Here is a 16,540-nt window from a genome sequence, read left to right as displayed (position 1 = left end):
TGGGGTCGGGGAGGCGCGCAGCCGCTCTGCAGCCTCACGCCCCTCTTCTCTCCACAGGAACACCATTACCAAGTGAAGCCGACCTCCCTTCTGATCCCCTCCCAACTTTAATATTAAATAAAGTTCCCTCCTTATTTTTTTCCCCCCTGGTCATGGTGCAGATTCCAGGGTTAGACCTGGGAGGAGGGCAGGTGGAGGAGCATCAGTGACACTGCCCTCAGGCTCCATCACCTTTGTGACCTCAGGCAAGTCACTGAACCTCTCTGGGCTTTAATTCTGCCATTTGTACCATCAAGACACCTCTGCTTCATAGGATGTCTCGTGACAATTAAATGAACTCATCTGTTCGTTCACCTGCAGTGCGAAGGTGAGCAAGACCCCTCAGAGGTGGCTTAGAGTGATGGCCTCTGCCAGGTGAGACCTGGTCGTAGGTGACACAAATAACGGAGATTCAGGGAGAAAGCTAGCCTGGATCCTCTAAGGTGGTTCTCCAGCCCACCCTGGGCCCCAGCCAGCTAAAGAGAAGCCAGCTGGTTCACTTTCTCGCCCCCTCCCCTGGCCTCCCCGGTGTGGTTGCATGGGTCCTGGCCGTCTGTTGAAGGCCGTGCCTTATCCTCTGCAGGGCTAGCTTTTGGGTAAGTGGAAGGTGTTTTAGAGGCTCAGTCACCCTGGTCTCTCCCAGCCTCCAGAGCCACAAGTGGCACTGCCCTCCCCGGCCAGGACGGGTGGGGCAGGGACTGGGGGCAGCGCAGGGCGGAGGTGCTACCCGAGGCTGCTCCGTGATCCTGTACCGCCTTGGTGTGTGTGGAACGAGAGGCTGAGAGTTCCTTGGAGTACCTCCTGGGAGCTGTGTCCAGTTAAGCAGGGAAGAACTCTGTGAGGGGTGAGCAAGAGCCTGAATCAAGGGAAAGGTGACAGCTGGCTCCCATGGGAGTCCGACCAAACCAGCGCCCACCCTGACGTACACCCGGATGCATTCCAGACGCTTCACGGGATTTTTTTTTTTTTAATGAAACGAAGAAAAGAGTGGATAACCTTAGGGTGAGAGAAATGTAAGCAAGGGACAAAAATACAGTTGCTTAACACATTGCCTTTGATGACAGTTTTTGCATGGCAGACCCAGCAAGCACCAGCCCCTCGTGCTTTCTTGCGCTCATCTCGTGTTGAGGTCTGATTCTGATTTAATTTTCATCTGGGCTGCTTCCTCATGGAGGGTCCCCGTAGGATGTCTAGCCCAGACCTGGGATTTGGGGAATCTCCGTCCATTTCTCCTGGAAGCCTCTGAGGCACGTCCGGTGTTATGGATGGGCAGTCCAGTGTCCCTGGTGGCATAGCACCAGCTCTGGCCGAGCTCTTGTCAAAGCTCACACCGTACGCTGTGCAGCCTTTTAGGAGGCTGTCGCCATCATCAGAGCCAGAAACGACCAAGGCCTAAAGCAACGGTGGACCAGGGTCAAATTGACCAGGTTTGGCCCAGGATGCCTCCCAACGCTGACCCTGTGACTGAGGAGACAGTAAATAGTGCACCAGGGGCTAGGAGGGGCTTCCAGGGACTCGCAGGGGCCTCTCCAGGAAGCCTCCCTGCTTGGCCGTCTGCTTCCTCTGAGACATCCTGTGGCCTCTGGTCCCCAGGCCCCGTGCTTGCCCTTCCCGGCCCAAATGCATGCTAGCTAGTCCCCTCTCCAGGCTGTGCTTGCCCCTGCTGGGGGCTGGGAAGCAGCAAGGCGTCAGTTCAGCTCCCTGGAGGTGGGAGGGGCTGGGGGCCACCAAATCTTTTGAGGCCTGAGCCCCCAGCACAGGCAGAACCCTGGGAGAAGGTGGGGCCCTGCCAGCAACACTTTCCCCCTCAGGAACAGGCAGTGATGCCTCCGCACAGGCTGGTGTGAGGGTCCCTGAGGTCTTAGCCAGGGCCTGGGGGCAAGCTGGCTGGGGCGCTAACTCATCTGGACTGCTTTTCTATTCAAAAGCTGTCTGACCTCGGGCGAATTACCACTGAGTCCGTGTTTCATCTCAGACTTCCAGGGCTGGTGTAAAGCAGAGTTAAGAACGTTCATCCTTTCATTACTTCAGCAAATGTTTACTGAGCATCAGGGCTGCTGGGCCTGAGGGTAAGGAGCAGGGCCAGACTGGCTGCCTGGGCCTGTGAGGATCTGATGGGTGAGCAGCCGTTGAGCAAGGACACCACCAGACGTGAAGGGGATGGGGGGAGTCCATGCCCTTCCACGTGACACAAGGCCTTCAAAGGGGCTCAGAGGGCCCAGCTTCAATTTACAGAAGCCCATACATCTGCCTCTCTGCCACCGGCCCACGTGGCACCCTCACCAAGGTATAAAGGCCTGCCCAGGACCCCTTCGCCACTCCCAGCCGCTTCATTCCCTGGCCAGCCCCCAAGAAGGCCCTTTTTTCTGGGCCTGGTGATGGGAACCTCGGCCCAAAAGCCGATTATCCGAAGTGGGTGTGGCCTGCAAGTGAAACGGGCAGGATGGGTCCCCTCCTCACTCAGGTGGTCCTTCTCCCTCTGAGCTGTGCCCACACCCTGCCCAGGTCCACTGAACCCCTTCAAGCCCCAGCAGCCATACCCAGGCTGTGGCTCCTGTCAGCTCATGGTCCAGTTCTGTCATTTCCCCGCAGGACTGGGAAGCAACAGGGTCCCCTGCCTTCTCCCCTCCCCCTCCCCAGGGCTGCCTGATGAAGCCTCCCCAGTTCTTATCCTGGAGGCCCAGGTAGGGCCCTGCCAGTTCAGGCACCCTTCTGAGATTTGTTCTCTGACCCCCTGGGATTCTGTGAATGTATCAGAGTTCTCCAGAGAAACAACCGTTAGGATATGTGCACATATATGAGGTTTATTACAGGAATTGGCTCACGTGATTATGAGAAGCCCCAGATACGCCATCTCCGAGCTAGAGACCCAGGAAAGCCGGTGGTGTGTCTCAAGTCTGAGCCTGAAGCCCTGAGGAGTGAGGAGGAGTCGGGTGTCCCAGCTCAAACGGAGCAAACTCGCCCTCACCGCCCCCTCCCCGTCCTCCTCAGGCTCTCGGGGCGCAATGGGTGAGGCCCACCTGCATTGGCGAGGGGGCCTTCTGTACTCGGTCTACTGCTCCAAATGCTAATTTCCAGAAACACCCTCACAGACACACCAGAAGTAACGTTTTACCAGCCATCTGGGAATCCCTGAGCCCGGTTAAGTTGACACACAAAATTAACCATCACAGTCACCTAAAATGGTCTAGAAAATCCCTTTTCTGCTTAAACGGAGTAGTTTCTGTTCTATACAAGTAATACTTTCTGTTTGTCCTGTTTCTCTTGTTTTTCTCCTTTGCTTTCTTTTTGAGTGATTGAGTGTTTAACACCTTTTCTTCTTACTGGCTTGGAAGTTATCCACTCTTCCTATTCTTTTGGAGATTACCCTTAACGTTTCAACGTGTGTATTAAAGTCTAAACTTGGTCAATAGATCTATCTCCCTTCAAACTATACAAGGCCTTTAGAACCCTTTAATTATGATTGCTCCCTCTCTATCCTTACATGGGTTTTGTTTTTTTGTTTTTTTGTTTTTTTTTTTTAGTTTTGGCCGTATGGCTTTTGGGATCTTAGTCCCCAACCAGGGATGGAACTGGTGCCACCTGCAGTGCAAGCGCAGAGTCCTAACCACTGGACCGCCAAGGAAGTCCCTATTCTTAGGTGTTTTTTATCCTCCAGGACCTTATCTTGACTTTCTAAGAACCACCCCCTAGTCAGACATCATCATCATTAATGAACTTGTTCCTCGTTCCTTCTTGCCTCTCAGATCTCTCCTCTGGAGTCATTTTCATTTTTTTCTGAAGTTTGTCTTCTAGAAGTTCTGTCTGTTGGTGATAAACTACCATATTCTGCTGCTCTGAATGTCTTCATCTTGGTATAGGATGGAGATGGCTGTCCTCGCTCACAGGGCCGAGGTGAGAGCCAAAGTCACTCCCCCAAGGCCATTTCTCTGAGGCCCTAATGCCCTGGGTAGTCAGCCTCACTCGGGGTCTTCACTCCGGTGGGTCCCAGCCCTTCCTGCGACACCCATTTCCCCCTCTCTGACTCCTGATGCACCAGGTCCTGCCATCTCAGGTGACTCCCATCAAAACCCCCTAGGCTGGCACTCCAGGCCTGTACCTGCCAGACAACATGGCCCTGCCCAGTGAGACCACGTTACCTGCCCTTCCTCAGACCCCTGCCCTTTCCCTCCTCTGTACACCTGCTCTGGGGACACTAAGAAAAGCAAAATTGCCCTCTGTGTCAATATATGCTCCCCTGCGGGGGTGGGCGGAGACAGGAGGGGTCCCAAAATGTGTCTGATTTGTCAGCCTTGGACAGAAAGGGAAACTGAAAAAGGGGAGGATTTCCCTGCAGAGGCCCCCTCCCGCAAAGCTCTGTGTGAGACAGATCAGTCAGGGCAGATACTGCTGTATGAGTTCCTCTGCACCCTGATTTGGGTCCTTTAGAACTGAAAGAGGACTAGGGCAGCTCCCCACCACTCTCCAAGTGCTTTTGAGCTCATACTCCTGTCTGTGTGCTGAGGGTTGAGAGACTAACGCCTGGGTAAGTGAACACCCCTCTTTTGTTGTGGAACTTGTTACCAGTGGCTAACCAGTCACAATTGCTCTTGGGGCCCTCGCACCCTATGCTTGGACTGAGACTGCTACTGGATTGTATCATCCGAGTGGACCGTTGGGCTCCTGCAACCCAGGGCAAGCGCTGACTTTCTGGTGGACATGCTTATTGTGACCCTGCTGGCAGCTTCTATGAACGTCGACTGAATGTGGAGCCAGGAACTGACTACACCCCTCTCACTTCGGCCAAGGTCATGCAGTTCGAACCCCAGGAAGAAAAAGAGTACCCTTCTCATACAGAAATTCATGAAAACGGAGTGATACACAGCGCTGTCTCCATGCTTAACAAGCTGCACTGGCTAGAAACAAGGGTTTCGGGTGCTTGGCACCTCGCTGTGAACGAGCAAAGGTTACCTAGTGAAGTGGATATTTCAGCATCACCAGATTCTATCGTAACAATAACTGAAGAAATTGCTGCCACTTGGGAGACAGCCTTGGGCACTGCTAACGGTTTATTCCTCTATGTCGCCAGGCAAGGTGCGCAGTGGGCCTTGACACATTCCACAGGGATTCTGGATTCCCCCAAGTATGTCATCAATGCATCACATGTGAGCACACGAGCCACTGTTGGCGTCCCAACTTTCCCTCACATTGATGATATTCTGAGAGTGGTTCCTACTGAGGAAACTGCCCACGCTGCTTTACGTGCTCCTCAGACACAGGTAAGCAGAGTTGGTTGGGCCTTGAATGAAGACAAAATCCAGGGTCCCGCAACCCAAGGAATTTCCTAAGGGGGTATCTGGGCAACTACTAAGGACAAATTGCTGTCCTTTTCCTCAAACTACAAAGAGGACCTACACCAATTTGGCTTCTTTGTACATTGAAGGCAGCATATTCCACATTTAAAGCCTTTAAACTGGGTCACCAGACGAGACCAGTGTGCAGGGGCCCTGACACTCAGCCCCATGGAATTCATCTCAGCTTTGGAAATTATATTCCTCCAGTACTTATTGACCCCAGGGCTTTTGCATTTGTGAACTTCTTCCTGCTGCTGAGCAGTGCACACTCCAGAATCCCACGCGTATCCTCTCAGAACGTGATAGACATGTGCGTGCTGGCCAAATTTCAGTGGCCTTGAAGCCTGGTCTACTCACTCCCCCAGGGGGCTATTGCTAAAGTGTATTAGACATTGGATCCCAGAGTTCTCTATAAAGGAAAATTCCAGTACGGTCATTTGTAGTTTAAACCTGCTAGAGAACTCATCTTGATCTGAAATAAAGAACACAACAGACAGGATACACAATAGAAGGGACACAGTTTAGGAATCAATCAATTGGAAGACCAGATTGAGAAAATCTTCAAAGAAGGACTGAGAATTTTAAAAATGTAAAAGAAAAGCTAAGAGATATGGAAGACAGAAGTAAAGGTGCTGGGGCTTCCCTGGTGGCACAGTGGTTAAGAATCCACCTGCCAATGCAGTGGCCACAGGTTCGAGCCCTGGTCCAGGAAGATCCCACATGCCATGGAGCAACTTAAGCCCGTGCGCCACAACTACTGAACCTGTGCCCTAGAGCCCACAAGCCACAACTACTGAAGCCCGCGGGCCTAGAGCCCGTGCTCCGCAACAGGACAAGCCACCGCAATCAGAAGCCTGTGCACCGCAATGAAGAGCAGCCTCCACTCGCCACAATTAGAGAAAGCCCATGCACAGCAACAAAGACCCAACGCAACCAAGAATAAATAAGTAAATTTATAAAAAATAATTTAAAAAATTTATGGACCAAAAAAGGCATCATGATGGAAATTTAAAAACACTCAAAACTAAAGTATAATTAAAATACTAGATATTTCACACCTATCAGGATGGCTACTAGCAAACAAACAAATAAAAAATAATGCATTGGCAAGGGAGTGAAGAAACTTGAACCCCTGTGCACTGATGGTGGGGAATGCAAACTTGTGCAGCCACCATGGAAAACGGTATGGCAGTGGGTCCTTAAAAAATTAAAAATAGCCCTGTGATCCAGCAATTCCACTTCTGGGTATATATCCAAAAGAACTGAAAGCAAGGTTTCAGAGATATCTGTACATCCGTGTTCATAAGAGCATTAGTCACAACAGGTAAAAGGTGGAAAGAATCCAAGAGTCCACCGACTCTTGGATAAAAAAAATGTGGCACATACAAACAATGGAATATTATTCAGTCTTAAAGAGGAAGGAAATTATGGCATATGCTACGACATGGATAAACCTTGAGAACATTATACAAAGTGAAATAAATAAGGCAGTCACAAAAAGGCAACTATTGAATGAGCCCACTTATCTGAGGTATCTAGTCAAACTCACAGAAACAGAAAGTAGGGAATTCCCTGGCGGGCCAGTGGTTCGTGCTCTCACTGCCGAGGGGCCGGGTTCAATCCCTGGTCAGGGAACTAAGATCCTGCAAGCCGCATGGTGCAGCCAAAAAAAAAAAAAACAAGAAACAGAAGGTACAATAGAATTGTGGTTGTCAGGGACTGGAGGAAGGGCAAATGGGGAGTTGTTAATGGGTATGAAAAAATTCATACACAAAAAAATTTCAACGCAATTAAAAAAAAACAAATACAAATACTTATAGAGCTGCATTAAGGGAAACTTTAGCCTTAAAAGGTAAGACTGTACCACAGATTACCTAATTACAAAGGGAAAATAATACCTTCATAAGAAAATGACCTAGAAGCCATCCCTTTAACCAGGTGATCAAAATTAGCATCACCAATAGCTGGACATCCTGTATCACGTGCCTTGTGATCTGCAATAGATGAACATCATCTCTGTACCTGGTGATGTGGTCAAAGCACATCAGCTCTAGGTTTTTGCTAAAATTGTTTAACTCAAATCTAAGCATACAAAAATAATCACACAAACCCAAACCCAGGACATTTGTTATAATAAAACTGGCCTGAACTTGTTTAAAAGTCTATTTTATGAAAAATAAACCAAAAAAATGTTAAGAAGTCTATTCTAAATTAAGAGGCTAAAGAGATGTAACAACTAAATGCAAAACCTATGTGTTTTGTATGTATAGAGAAGTAGAACATGACAAAATGTTATAAATTAGTGACCCTGTTGAAGGGTACACAGGTACCTATTTTATAATTATTTTACTTTTTCTTCAGATTTGAAAATTCCCTAACTAGTTTTGTGGGGAGCGAGGAGGTAAAGCTGAAAATCAATGAGTTAAGGACCAAACCAAAAGGGTTAGAAAAAGAACCACAGAATAAACCCAAAGGCAGTATAAGGACAAATATGGTAAGAGCAGAAATTAATGAAATAGAAAAAAAACTAACAATGAGGAATGATAACAAAAAAGCCAGTGCCCTGGGCTTCCCTGGTGGCACAGTGGTTGAGAGTCTGCTTGCCGACGCAGGGGACACGGGTTCGTGCCCTGGTCCGGGAAGATCCCACATGCCGCAGAGCGGCTGGGCCCGTGAGCCATGGCCGCTGAGCCTGCGCGTCTGGAGCCTGTGCTCCGCAACGGGAGAGGCCACAACAGTGAGAGGCCTGCATACCACACACACACAAAAAAGCCAGTGCCCTGAAGAGAGTAATAAATGAACTTCTGCCAAGATCGACAAGATTAAAAAAGAGAAAACACAAAAAAATAGTATTAGATATAAAAAAGGGGATATAACTTTGGATACAGTCAAGATTATGAACATAAGGCAATTCTACAAATAACTTTGTGCCATAGATAAAATAAGAAAATATTTTTTCTTGAAAATATCACTGACTCAAGAACAGAAACCCGAGCAATCCTATACTCAATAAAAATCTAGAGTTAAAAACCTACCGCGAAAATGCCAGGCACAGGCGGTTTTACCAAAAATTTTAGAAGTGTAAAATCCCAATCTTACACAAACACTAATAATGAGAGAGAACATTCTCCCAATTCATTTTACGAGGTTGGCATAACCTTGATAAAACAAAACCAAACCACCCAGACAAGGGCAACACAGGAAAGGAAAAGCTTAAACCATCTCACTTATGAACCTGGATGCCAAAATCCTCCCAAACATCAGAAAACCAAATCCAGCAATACACTGAAAAATGTATCATGGCTATTTTATTCCAGGAATGCAAGGATGTCTTAACATGAGAAACTGTGTCAAGATATCTCACCACGTTTACATATTACAGGAGAAAAACCATGCGGCTAGCTCAGAGTGCCACGGGTGCTCCTTGGCACACATATATGTGTGGCTGGATGACAAGGGAGGAAAGCGAGCTGGGCTGCATGGGGGGGCTCCGATGGACATGACCTGGCTGTAAAGGTTGGTCGTAAAGTGATAGACGTGCGGAGTCTGGCGGGCTACAAGTCTCAAACCTAGCTGCAGCAGGGGTCAGTACTATTAGGCAACAGATCACATCGACTGGCATAGGCATTGGGGAAGGAGGGCTCCTAAAAGCCAGCTCATTCGGGGACATCTATTCATATATGGTTGGACTCCACTACTAAGTTGGGAGAATAGAGGTGGAATTCAACTTTGGAGAATGACAAAGGGGAACAGTATGCAGAATACAAGGACTCTACCTCCATCAGAATTCCTAGGTATGACCCCCAGGAGTTGAATGGCTGATAAGAGAGGGAGAAGTCAAGATTAAAAGGTTTTAGGAAGAAAAAAGAGGTTATTAGGTAGATCACAGAATCACTGAGGGCTGGAGAAAAACAGAAGGCCATGCTTAGATACAATGCCCCCCCAAATCACACAAGTACACCCGATAAAGTGGGAAACAGGGAATTCCCTGCTGGTCCAGTGGTTAGGACTCAGTGCTTTCACTGCCGTGGCCTGGGTTCAATCCCTCGTCGGAGAAATGAGATTCCCGCAAGCGATGCGGCTCGGCCAAAAAAAAAAAAAAAAAACAGGAAACAAAGGAGTACTTAAAGGAAGATTCTTAGCCCTAAATGTACTAGAAAACAAGTCTGAAATTAATTAACTAAGCATACAACCCAAGAAGTCAGAATGAGCAAATAACCCCAAAGAAACAGAAGGAAAAAGCTAATAAAGTAGACAGGTATCTTGCAAAGCTAGTCAAAGAAAATAAAATACACAGAATTCAGGACAACGTTTGTCATTTTGGGAATTCCCTGGCAGTCCAGTGGTTAGGACTCCGGGGCGCTCTCACTGCCCTGGGGTTCAATCCCTGGTTGGGGAACTAATATCTCACAAGCTGCACAGTATGGCCAAAAAAAAAAACCCTCCCCAAAACAAAAGCCACAAATGTTTGTTGTTTTATCTGCTCTCACCCCTTGCCCCCTTTTTGGGTAAAAGAACCTCTCTATTCCCTGGGAAACGCATGTCATATGGATCAGGGAGGTTCATCTAGCCTCCCCTTATTCCCCCTACTCAGCCCTGGCCAGAGTGGTTGCCAGGAGAGGGCAAGTGACCAGAGCAAGACCAGTCGGTCTTCCCTGAAGTTCATGGATCCTGAAGAAGTAACTCTCTGTCTGTCAGGACCAAGTGCAAACTGGAGCTTCCTGACGAAAAAACCTATAGGGAGGAAGAGATTGCTGAACCAAGAGGAGCACAGACAATCCAAGAAATAAATGAGAGCCCTGACGAAATTATGCTGGCCTAGGTCAGCTCTGCCTAAAGCTCTGCCCTGAGACTGCAGAACAATGAGCTCTTGTTTGCTTCTGCTGGTTTGAATTAGACTTTTGTCACTTTTAAGTAAGACAGTCCCAAATGATACAAATAGTACGCATGATGTTTTGCAAAAAAAGGCTTAAATATACAAAAAAACACACAATTCTAAAAGTATATAAATTACCAAAACTGACTCAAGGATAGAAAACTTGAATAAAATGCCACAGAAAAATTACAAGGCAAAGATCTACCCTTAAAAAAGGAATCAAGCACAGATTTTATAATTAAAATTCAATCAAAGCCTGAAGAAACAACTCCTTTTCTTTAAAAAAAATTTTTTTTTAAATAAATGTATTTATTTATTTTTGGCTAGATTTGGTCTTCATTCCTGCACACAGGCTTTCTCTAGTTGTGGTGAGGCGGGGCTACTCTTCGTTGCGGTATGCACGCTTCTCGTTGCAGGGGCTTCTCTTGTTGCAAAGCACGGGCTCTAGGCCCACGGTCTTCAGTAGCTGTGGCACGAGGGCTCAGTAGTTGTGGCTCGCAGGCTCTAGAGCGCAGGCTCAGTAGTTGTGGCACATGGGCTTAGCTGCTCCGCGGCATGTGGGATCTTCCTGGGCCAGGGATTGAACCTGTGTCCCCTGCACTGGCAGGAGGATTCTTAACCACTGTGCCACCAGGGAAGTCCCAAAACAACTCCTTTTCTATAAATTACTCCAGTCCAAAGAAAAAGATTAAATGTCTCCAAACCCATTCTACAAGGCTAGCATAATGCTGTTGTCAAAATGGGACACAGAAATCATTAAAATAAAAAATGAAATTGGCCCAAGGATAGACACAAAAATCCTAATAAATAAATATAAAACTAAGCAGAGTTTACATCAGAATTCAAGAATGGTTCAACACCAGGAAACCTAATCATGTAAATCAGTGCAATAATAAAAAAAATCTTTTGACTATCTCATAAATGTCAAAATTCATCACTGTTGAATACAAGAAAAAAACACTCAGTAAGTCGGGTACAGAAGGAAACATCTTCAGCCTAATGAAGTTTATCAACCAGAAACCCAAAGCAAGAATAATATTTCATGATGAAACATGAGAACAATTCTCAGTAAGAGAGGAACAAACAAGGGTGCCATTCAACATTATACTGGAAGTCCTGGCCTCCACAATTCACAAGGAAAAGAAATGAGTGTAAAGGACAGGATGAAACTGCCGCTGGTAGAATATGATTTGACACTCTATCCAGAAAGCCAAGAGAATCAACTGAAGAACTCTTAGAACTAATGAGAATTCAGTTAGATAAATAGGTGGGCACACAGAGATGGACAGCTTTCCTACCTGCCAGTGATGGTTGGAAATGTAATTTCAAAAGAACCCATTGATAACAACAAATAGCTCTAAAATTCTTAAGACTACATTGAACCAGACCCATATGAAGACAACATTTTTTTTTTTTTTGGCTGCATGGCTTGCAGGATCTTAGTTCCCCAACCAGGGATCAAACCAGTGCCCCCTGCAGTGGGAGTGTGGAGTCCTAACCACTGGACCACCAGGGAATTCCCAGAAGATAACATCTTATAAAAGAACACACATAACTAATTTCTGTATAGGAAGATCAAAAACAACCGTTAAGTACCACTCCTCTCCAAATCAAACTATGAGATTTAAAACCACGCCAATGGAAATTGCAACAGGACTTTTAAATGCAATGACCAGTTCATCCTAAAGTTTTTATGTAAGAGAAAACAGGAAAATTCCAAGGAACGATGGGGCAAGGGTGAGGGAGAATGAGTTATCAATCGTGCTATAAAATATGGCGTGTGCACACACAATCAGTGTGCCAGATTCCAAAGAGATCCATATATATGCAGGAATTTCATTTATTTTAAAAAAGGTATTTTGAACCAGTGAGCAAAGAATGAACCACTCAATAAATGGTATAGGGACAAGTGGCTAGCCCTTTAGGGAAAAAAATTAGCCATCTTCCATACAAAAATAAACTTCAGATGAGTTAAAAATACACTCACATCTTCAACTTACCTGGTTAATTTTTTGCACATGAATGTATATACACACATTTCTATACGTGCATATATACACATGTAAGCATATACACACGTGTATATACGTATTTAAGACTACACTAAGCAAGCGTAAAAGAGTGAATGAGGAGCAGGTAAATGAAGTGGTAGCTGGAGAGGATGTGGGATCAGTGACAGGTTTTTTTTTCTGGTTGTTTTTCAGATGGGAGATTGTATAGCACCTTTGATGCTAACATACCCAGTACACAGGATGACAAAAACCAAAACTCACAAAAACTCCTTAAGTAAAGAGAGACAGGCTCCAAAGCACGAGAGGAAAGGCTTAAGTCCCACTGGATTACAAAGGGCAGTAAAATGACAGGAAGATCCATGAGCACAGTTGTAGGGTTGGTAACAGAGAGGTAAAAGTTCCCTCCAATGGTTACTATTTCTTAATGAAGAATGAGCTGCAGTCTGTAACTATCAGGCTAAGAGGGATTTGGTAAAAAAAAAAAAAAAAAAAGTTTTCTAATACGACATCCCAGGGTAGATCTGCCAGGCAGTGCTGCGTGGCCATCTGAGGTTTGTAATTACGAATTTAAGGTAAAACTAATGAACCAGGTTGGCTATTTTCTCTAACAGTTACTTGCGTACAGGCACAGAGGTGAATGACTGGGTTGACCCAAGGTTAGGTTTTACTAGATGAACACGATGGAGGAAGAAAAGGAGTACAGGGTGTAGACCACGGAATTGATGCTGCACAGGGAAGGAAGTGAAGATAGGAGAATGACGGTGAGAATGTGGCAGGGCTGGAAGATGAAGATAAAGAATTTCTATGGGGGGCGGGAGGGGTGGTAGTTGAGCAAGGAGGCCTGGAGGTGGTGATTGTACAGGTTTTTGAATTCAAATGGCGTTGCAATTTCTAGTGACGTCAGGGGTCCAAAGAGTGACTACAGATATAGGCAACAGGCCTGAAATAGAAGACAAGGGCATTAGTGATGGGGACATCAAGGACCTAGGTGGCCATAGTGTTGAACGGGCCCATCCATGGGATGTAGAAAAACAATGATGGAAGCAAGAGTAGAAGACTCTAAGCCAGGAGGTAAACTTCAACGTCTGAGCAGTGACTAAAAGGTGAATGCCAGCAATGAAGAGGGAGAATGTACAGTCAGAGGTAAAAAGCTTCCAAGGAGAAATGGGATGATGTGGTTTGCACGAGGGCTGAGGAGTGATGGTCTGAGTAGCCATGAGGAGGCCACCAACCAGGGGATGTACACGGCAGCATGGAGGTGGGCGCTCCTGCAGTCACAAGTGACTAGAAAGGCAGGGAGAACAGCTTACGAGGCACTGTGAAATTCATCCTGAGGGTCTCGTAGAGGCAGATGGGCACTAAGTCCCACTGTGATCCTGAATACCTGAACCAGTACTAACTGCAAGCAGGCAATGAGGTGGGAATGATCCCAGTTACTAAGTACATGCAAGGAAGCACACAGGGCCTGGCACTTACTAAGTGCCCGACAAGAAAGGGAGAAACTAGGAAAGATTCCAGCCATTTCCCATTTCCTGCCCATTCAGCCCACCTGCCCATGAGGACACCACCTAGGAGCAGTTTTTAACTTTACCACATGTCCCTCCTTCCTCCAAAGAGCCACTCCGACACCAGCATAAGTCACCACCCACCAGGGGTTTAATTCTCCTATGTCAGAAAGTCAGTTCAGAGAAGGGCCCTGCCTTGTCCCCATCCAGGGGGAAAGATCCACAGAGGCTCCTGGGCATGTCCAAGCTCAGAGGAGCCAAGGACTATTCCCTGAGCAGGAGGAGAAGAGGGTCCCGGGGTCTCAGGCTGTCTCTTCTTCACTCTCCTCCTCACTCTCATGACACTGCCTGCGGTTGGTGTTAACAAAAAGGTCAGCATCACCTTCAGAGCTGGACTCTTCTCCTGATGACTGTGGCTCAGCTGGGAGTTCTGGCTGAGCCTGTCTGCATCGGGGTGGGGGGAAAGGACAATTAGCCCAAGGCCTTCTGGGAAAACCAAGAAGCCCCACAAAAAGGAGGACCATATGGCCAAGCAGTCAGGGCTCAGCGAGTCAGACACAGAGAGAATCGCAGGAAACTTGGCCAAGAAAAAAGCAGCAAGAAACTACCTCCTCCTCACCCCCACCTCAAAAATTTGCTAGAGCTACTGACTTTAATAATAATGATTCTATTACAACCAACACTCAATGAACCCACACTGCTTACCAGGTACTATGCTCAGCAATTTTACAAGCGTTAGTCTCTTTAACCCTTACAAAGTTCCCATTTTATAGGTTAACCTGCTTAAAGTCACTCAGTTATAACTCGCAAGGCCGAAACTTTAACCCAGGAGATCTGACTTTTAAATCATACTTTCAACCACAAATTTAGAAGCTCTCACCAGGGACCCTATGTAGGAATGAAGGAAGGTTCTATTTCCCCTCAAGGTACCAAGGCCTGAAACCCCATTTTCTGTCTTCCCTACCCCAGGACTTGTGCCTCACCTGTTCTGGTTGTTGTGTTTCTCAGCCACTTCGGAGAAGGCCTCAGGCCTGTGCCAAGAGAAGAGCTGAAGTCAGAAAGGACAGAGAAACTCCTCAGCAAAAAAGCTGTTTCCAGCTGTTCCTGCCTGAGATGCCATGATCTTCCCTCCCCTAAATCCACAACTAGGAAGTAAATCCTCCAGAGAAGTAGGGCAGCCAGTGACCAAGGGGACCATCCTACCAGAGCCCCTCCTTCTGCAAAGAGCGCACGTGGTCTTTGCAGAGCACAAAGGAGATCTCGGCCTTCACCTTCTCTCCCTCTTCAATAGGGTCAACGATGAGAAAGTCCCCTGCAGGTAGAGAGGAGAAAAAGCACAGTCAGTCCTGCTTGCAGTGGCAGAAGCTGAGGCCATAGGAAACGGTTCTGTCTCCAAAAGGGCTGCCTCTCTCACCTCTCTTGATCCAGATGTTCTTGCGGTATTTGGAGGGCATGCTCACCAGGAAGCGCTGCCCCTCGGCTGTCTCCACCTCATGCAGATTGTTCCCTGGGGTCCTGAGTACCTGGTCCAGGAGAGACCAATTACCAGCCAGCCTCATCAGCCGGTTCCAACACCCACTGAGCTGTGGTGCACCCTGCCCCCACCCCAGGGGCCCAACAGGAGTGGAGAGCAGGGGCAGAGCAGCTGGTCCCCAATGTCACTTACCCTCACGATCTGCTGCTGGTCGGAGGGCACCATGTGCTCCCCCAGCAACTCCTTCACCACATGCTTCCTCTTGGTGGCCTGAGACATGTTGGGTCCTGTCCCAGGGCGGTGAGGGATGCAGAGACTATCAACTCCTCCTCCTGAGTTTCTTGGATGGCAGGCTCAGAGTGCACGACTGTTTTGAAGATGGGGAGAGGCCTTTTACTGAGGAGTGACACAGTGTCCTGGTTAAGAACATGAGCTCTGAAATCCAATTGCTTGGATTCAAACCCTACCTTGGTTATTTCCTGGCTGTTCAATTTCTCTAGACCTCAGAGAAAAGCAGTAGCTAACTCAGAACACGGTTATTAAAACAAAATAATCGTAAACAAAACACTTAGCACAGTGTGAGGCACGTAAAAAAACTCGTATTATTCTTAAGTACTGACATAACCACAAAAACTAAATACGTGTTCTAGAAAAATAAATCATTCTGGCAACCACTTGGGGAAGGAGTAAGATAAACCATTTCTTCCTCAACATGCTTGTACATCCCAGGTGCAGCACAACCACACAACACAGATGCTCAATCTCTCAACAGAGTACAGACACAGACAAGTTAGGAGAATCCAAGTCAGGAACGAGTTAATTAAAGGTCAAGGTAGGCTGGCTTGGTCTTCGACATCTACTGTTTCTGACTTGGGTGCTGAAAAAACAAGGACTAATGCGTACTCAGGAAACTGATGGCTTCCAAAGGAAACTCCGACGTGTCATCCCTAGCTGCCGCCCCCTGCCCTCCTGCCTCCCTATTCCGGAGGAAAAACGTTCAGAGAGAAAGCCCCATACTTACTCTCTGGCCCTCGAATCCCACGGGCGCTGCCTGAAAAGACCCCGCTCTCCAGGCTGGACGCTGAGATCGACTCGTCCACGACTCACTTCGCAGCTGAGCCAATGAAAGCCCAGAAAAAGGACTTGTCGGCGGTCACGACAGTGGAGTCGTCTTGGACTCGGGTCTCCTACGCCTCCGGTTCCCGTCAGACTCTCGCAAGCCGACGGCGAGGAGAACGGCGCGTGTCAGCCTGAGTCGCACACCGTACTTCCGGCGCTCTCCCGGAAGTCTCCCGGCCCCG

At 47.4% G+C, this 16,540-nt stretch overlaps 2 protein-coding genes across 4 annotated transcripts in view; one reads left to right on the top strand and one right to left on the bottom strand.

Annotated features, from left to right (window-relative positions):
* The window catches only part of SART1 (spliceosome associated factor 1, recruiter of U4/U6.U5 tri-snRNP), a 24,276-nt gene extending 14,787 nt beyond the window's left edge, over positions 1-9,489 (top strand). The window contains exon 20 of the mRNA XM_022591413.3: positions 58-9,489. Within this exon, the coding sequence (XP_022447121.2) occupies positions 58-76 (19 nt within the window). The 3' untranslated portion in view covers positions 77-9,489. The remainder of the gene's footprint in view (positions 1-57) is intronic.
* EIF1AD (eukaryotic translation initiation factor 1A domain containing) lies at positions 8,663-16,540 on the bottom strand. Of its 3 annotated transcripts, none has more exons than XM_089914506.1 (6): positions 16,261-16,540; positions 15,432-15,635; positions 15,180-15,288; positions 14,969-15,077; positions 14,749-14,813; positions 8,663-14,209 (listed from the first exon to the last, which is right to left on the bottom strand). In XM_089914506.1, the coding sequence occupies exons 2-6, from the start codon at positions 15,516-15,518 to the stop codon at positions 13,944-13,946; spliced, it is 636 nt and encodes a 211-aa protein (XP_089770632.1). In that variant the 5' UTR covers positions 15,519-15,635; positions 16,261-16,540; the 3' UTR covers positions 8,663-13,943. The 3 variants fall into 3 exon arrangements, with proteins under 3 accessions (XP_089770632.1, XP_089770631.1, XP_022447117.1); XM_089914505.1 differs by having other exon boundaries at positions 15,432-15,606; XM_022591409.3 differs by having other exon boundaries at positions 13,944-14,209; positions 14,749-14,796; positions 15,432-15,606; positions 16,261-16,538.

Source organism: Delphinapterus leucas, chromosome 7 (assembly GCF_059928025.1).
Source record: "Delphinapterus leucas isolate spDelLeu-1000000601 "Yukka" chromosome 7, BTC_Dleu_Yukka2, whole genome shotgun sequence".
In the NCBI taxonomy this organism is placed as follows: domain Eukaryota; kingdom Metazoa; phylum Chordata; class Mammalia; order Artiodactyla; family Monodontidae; genus Delphinapterus; species Delphinapterus leucas.
Note: the sequence above shows the minus strand (reverse complement) of the source record. Positions and strands in the feature narration are given on the sequence as shown.

Excerpts from the sequence above, each read along its gene's own strand:
- EIF1AD (XM_089914506.1), bottom strand. The coding sequence starts at position 15,518 with ATGTCTCAGGCCACCAAGAGGAAGCATGTGGTGAAGGAGTTGCTGGGG. Across the intron at positions 15,289-15,431 it reads ACCAGCAGCAGATCGTGAGG|GTACTCAGGACCCCAGGGAA; the intron begins GTAAGTGACATT and ends CTCCTGGACCAG. Across the intron at positions 14,210-14,748 it reads AAACACAACAACCAGAACAG|ACAGGCTCAGCCAGAACTCC; the intron begins GTGAGGCACAAG and ends ACCCCGATGCAG.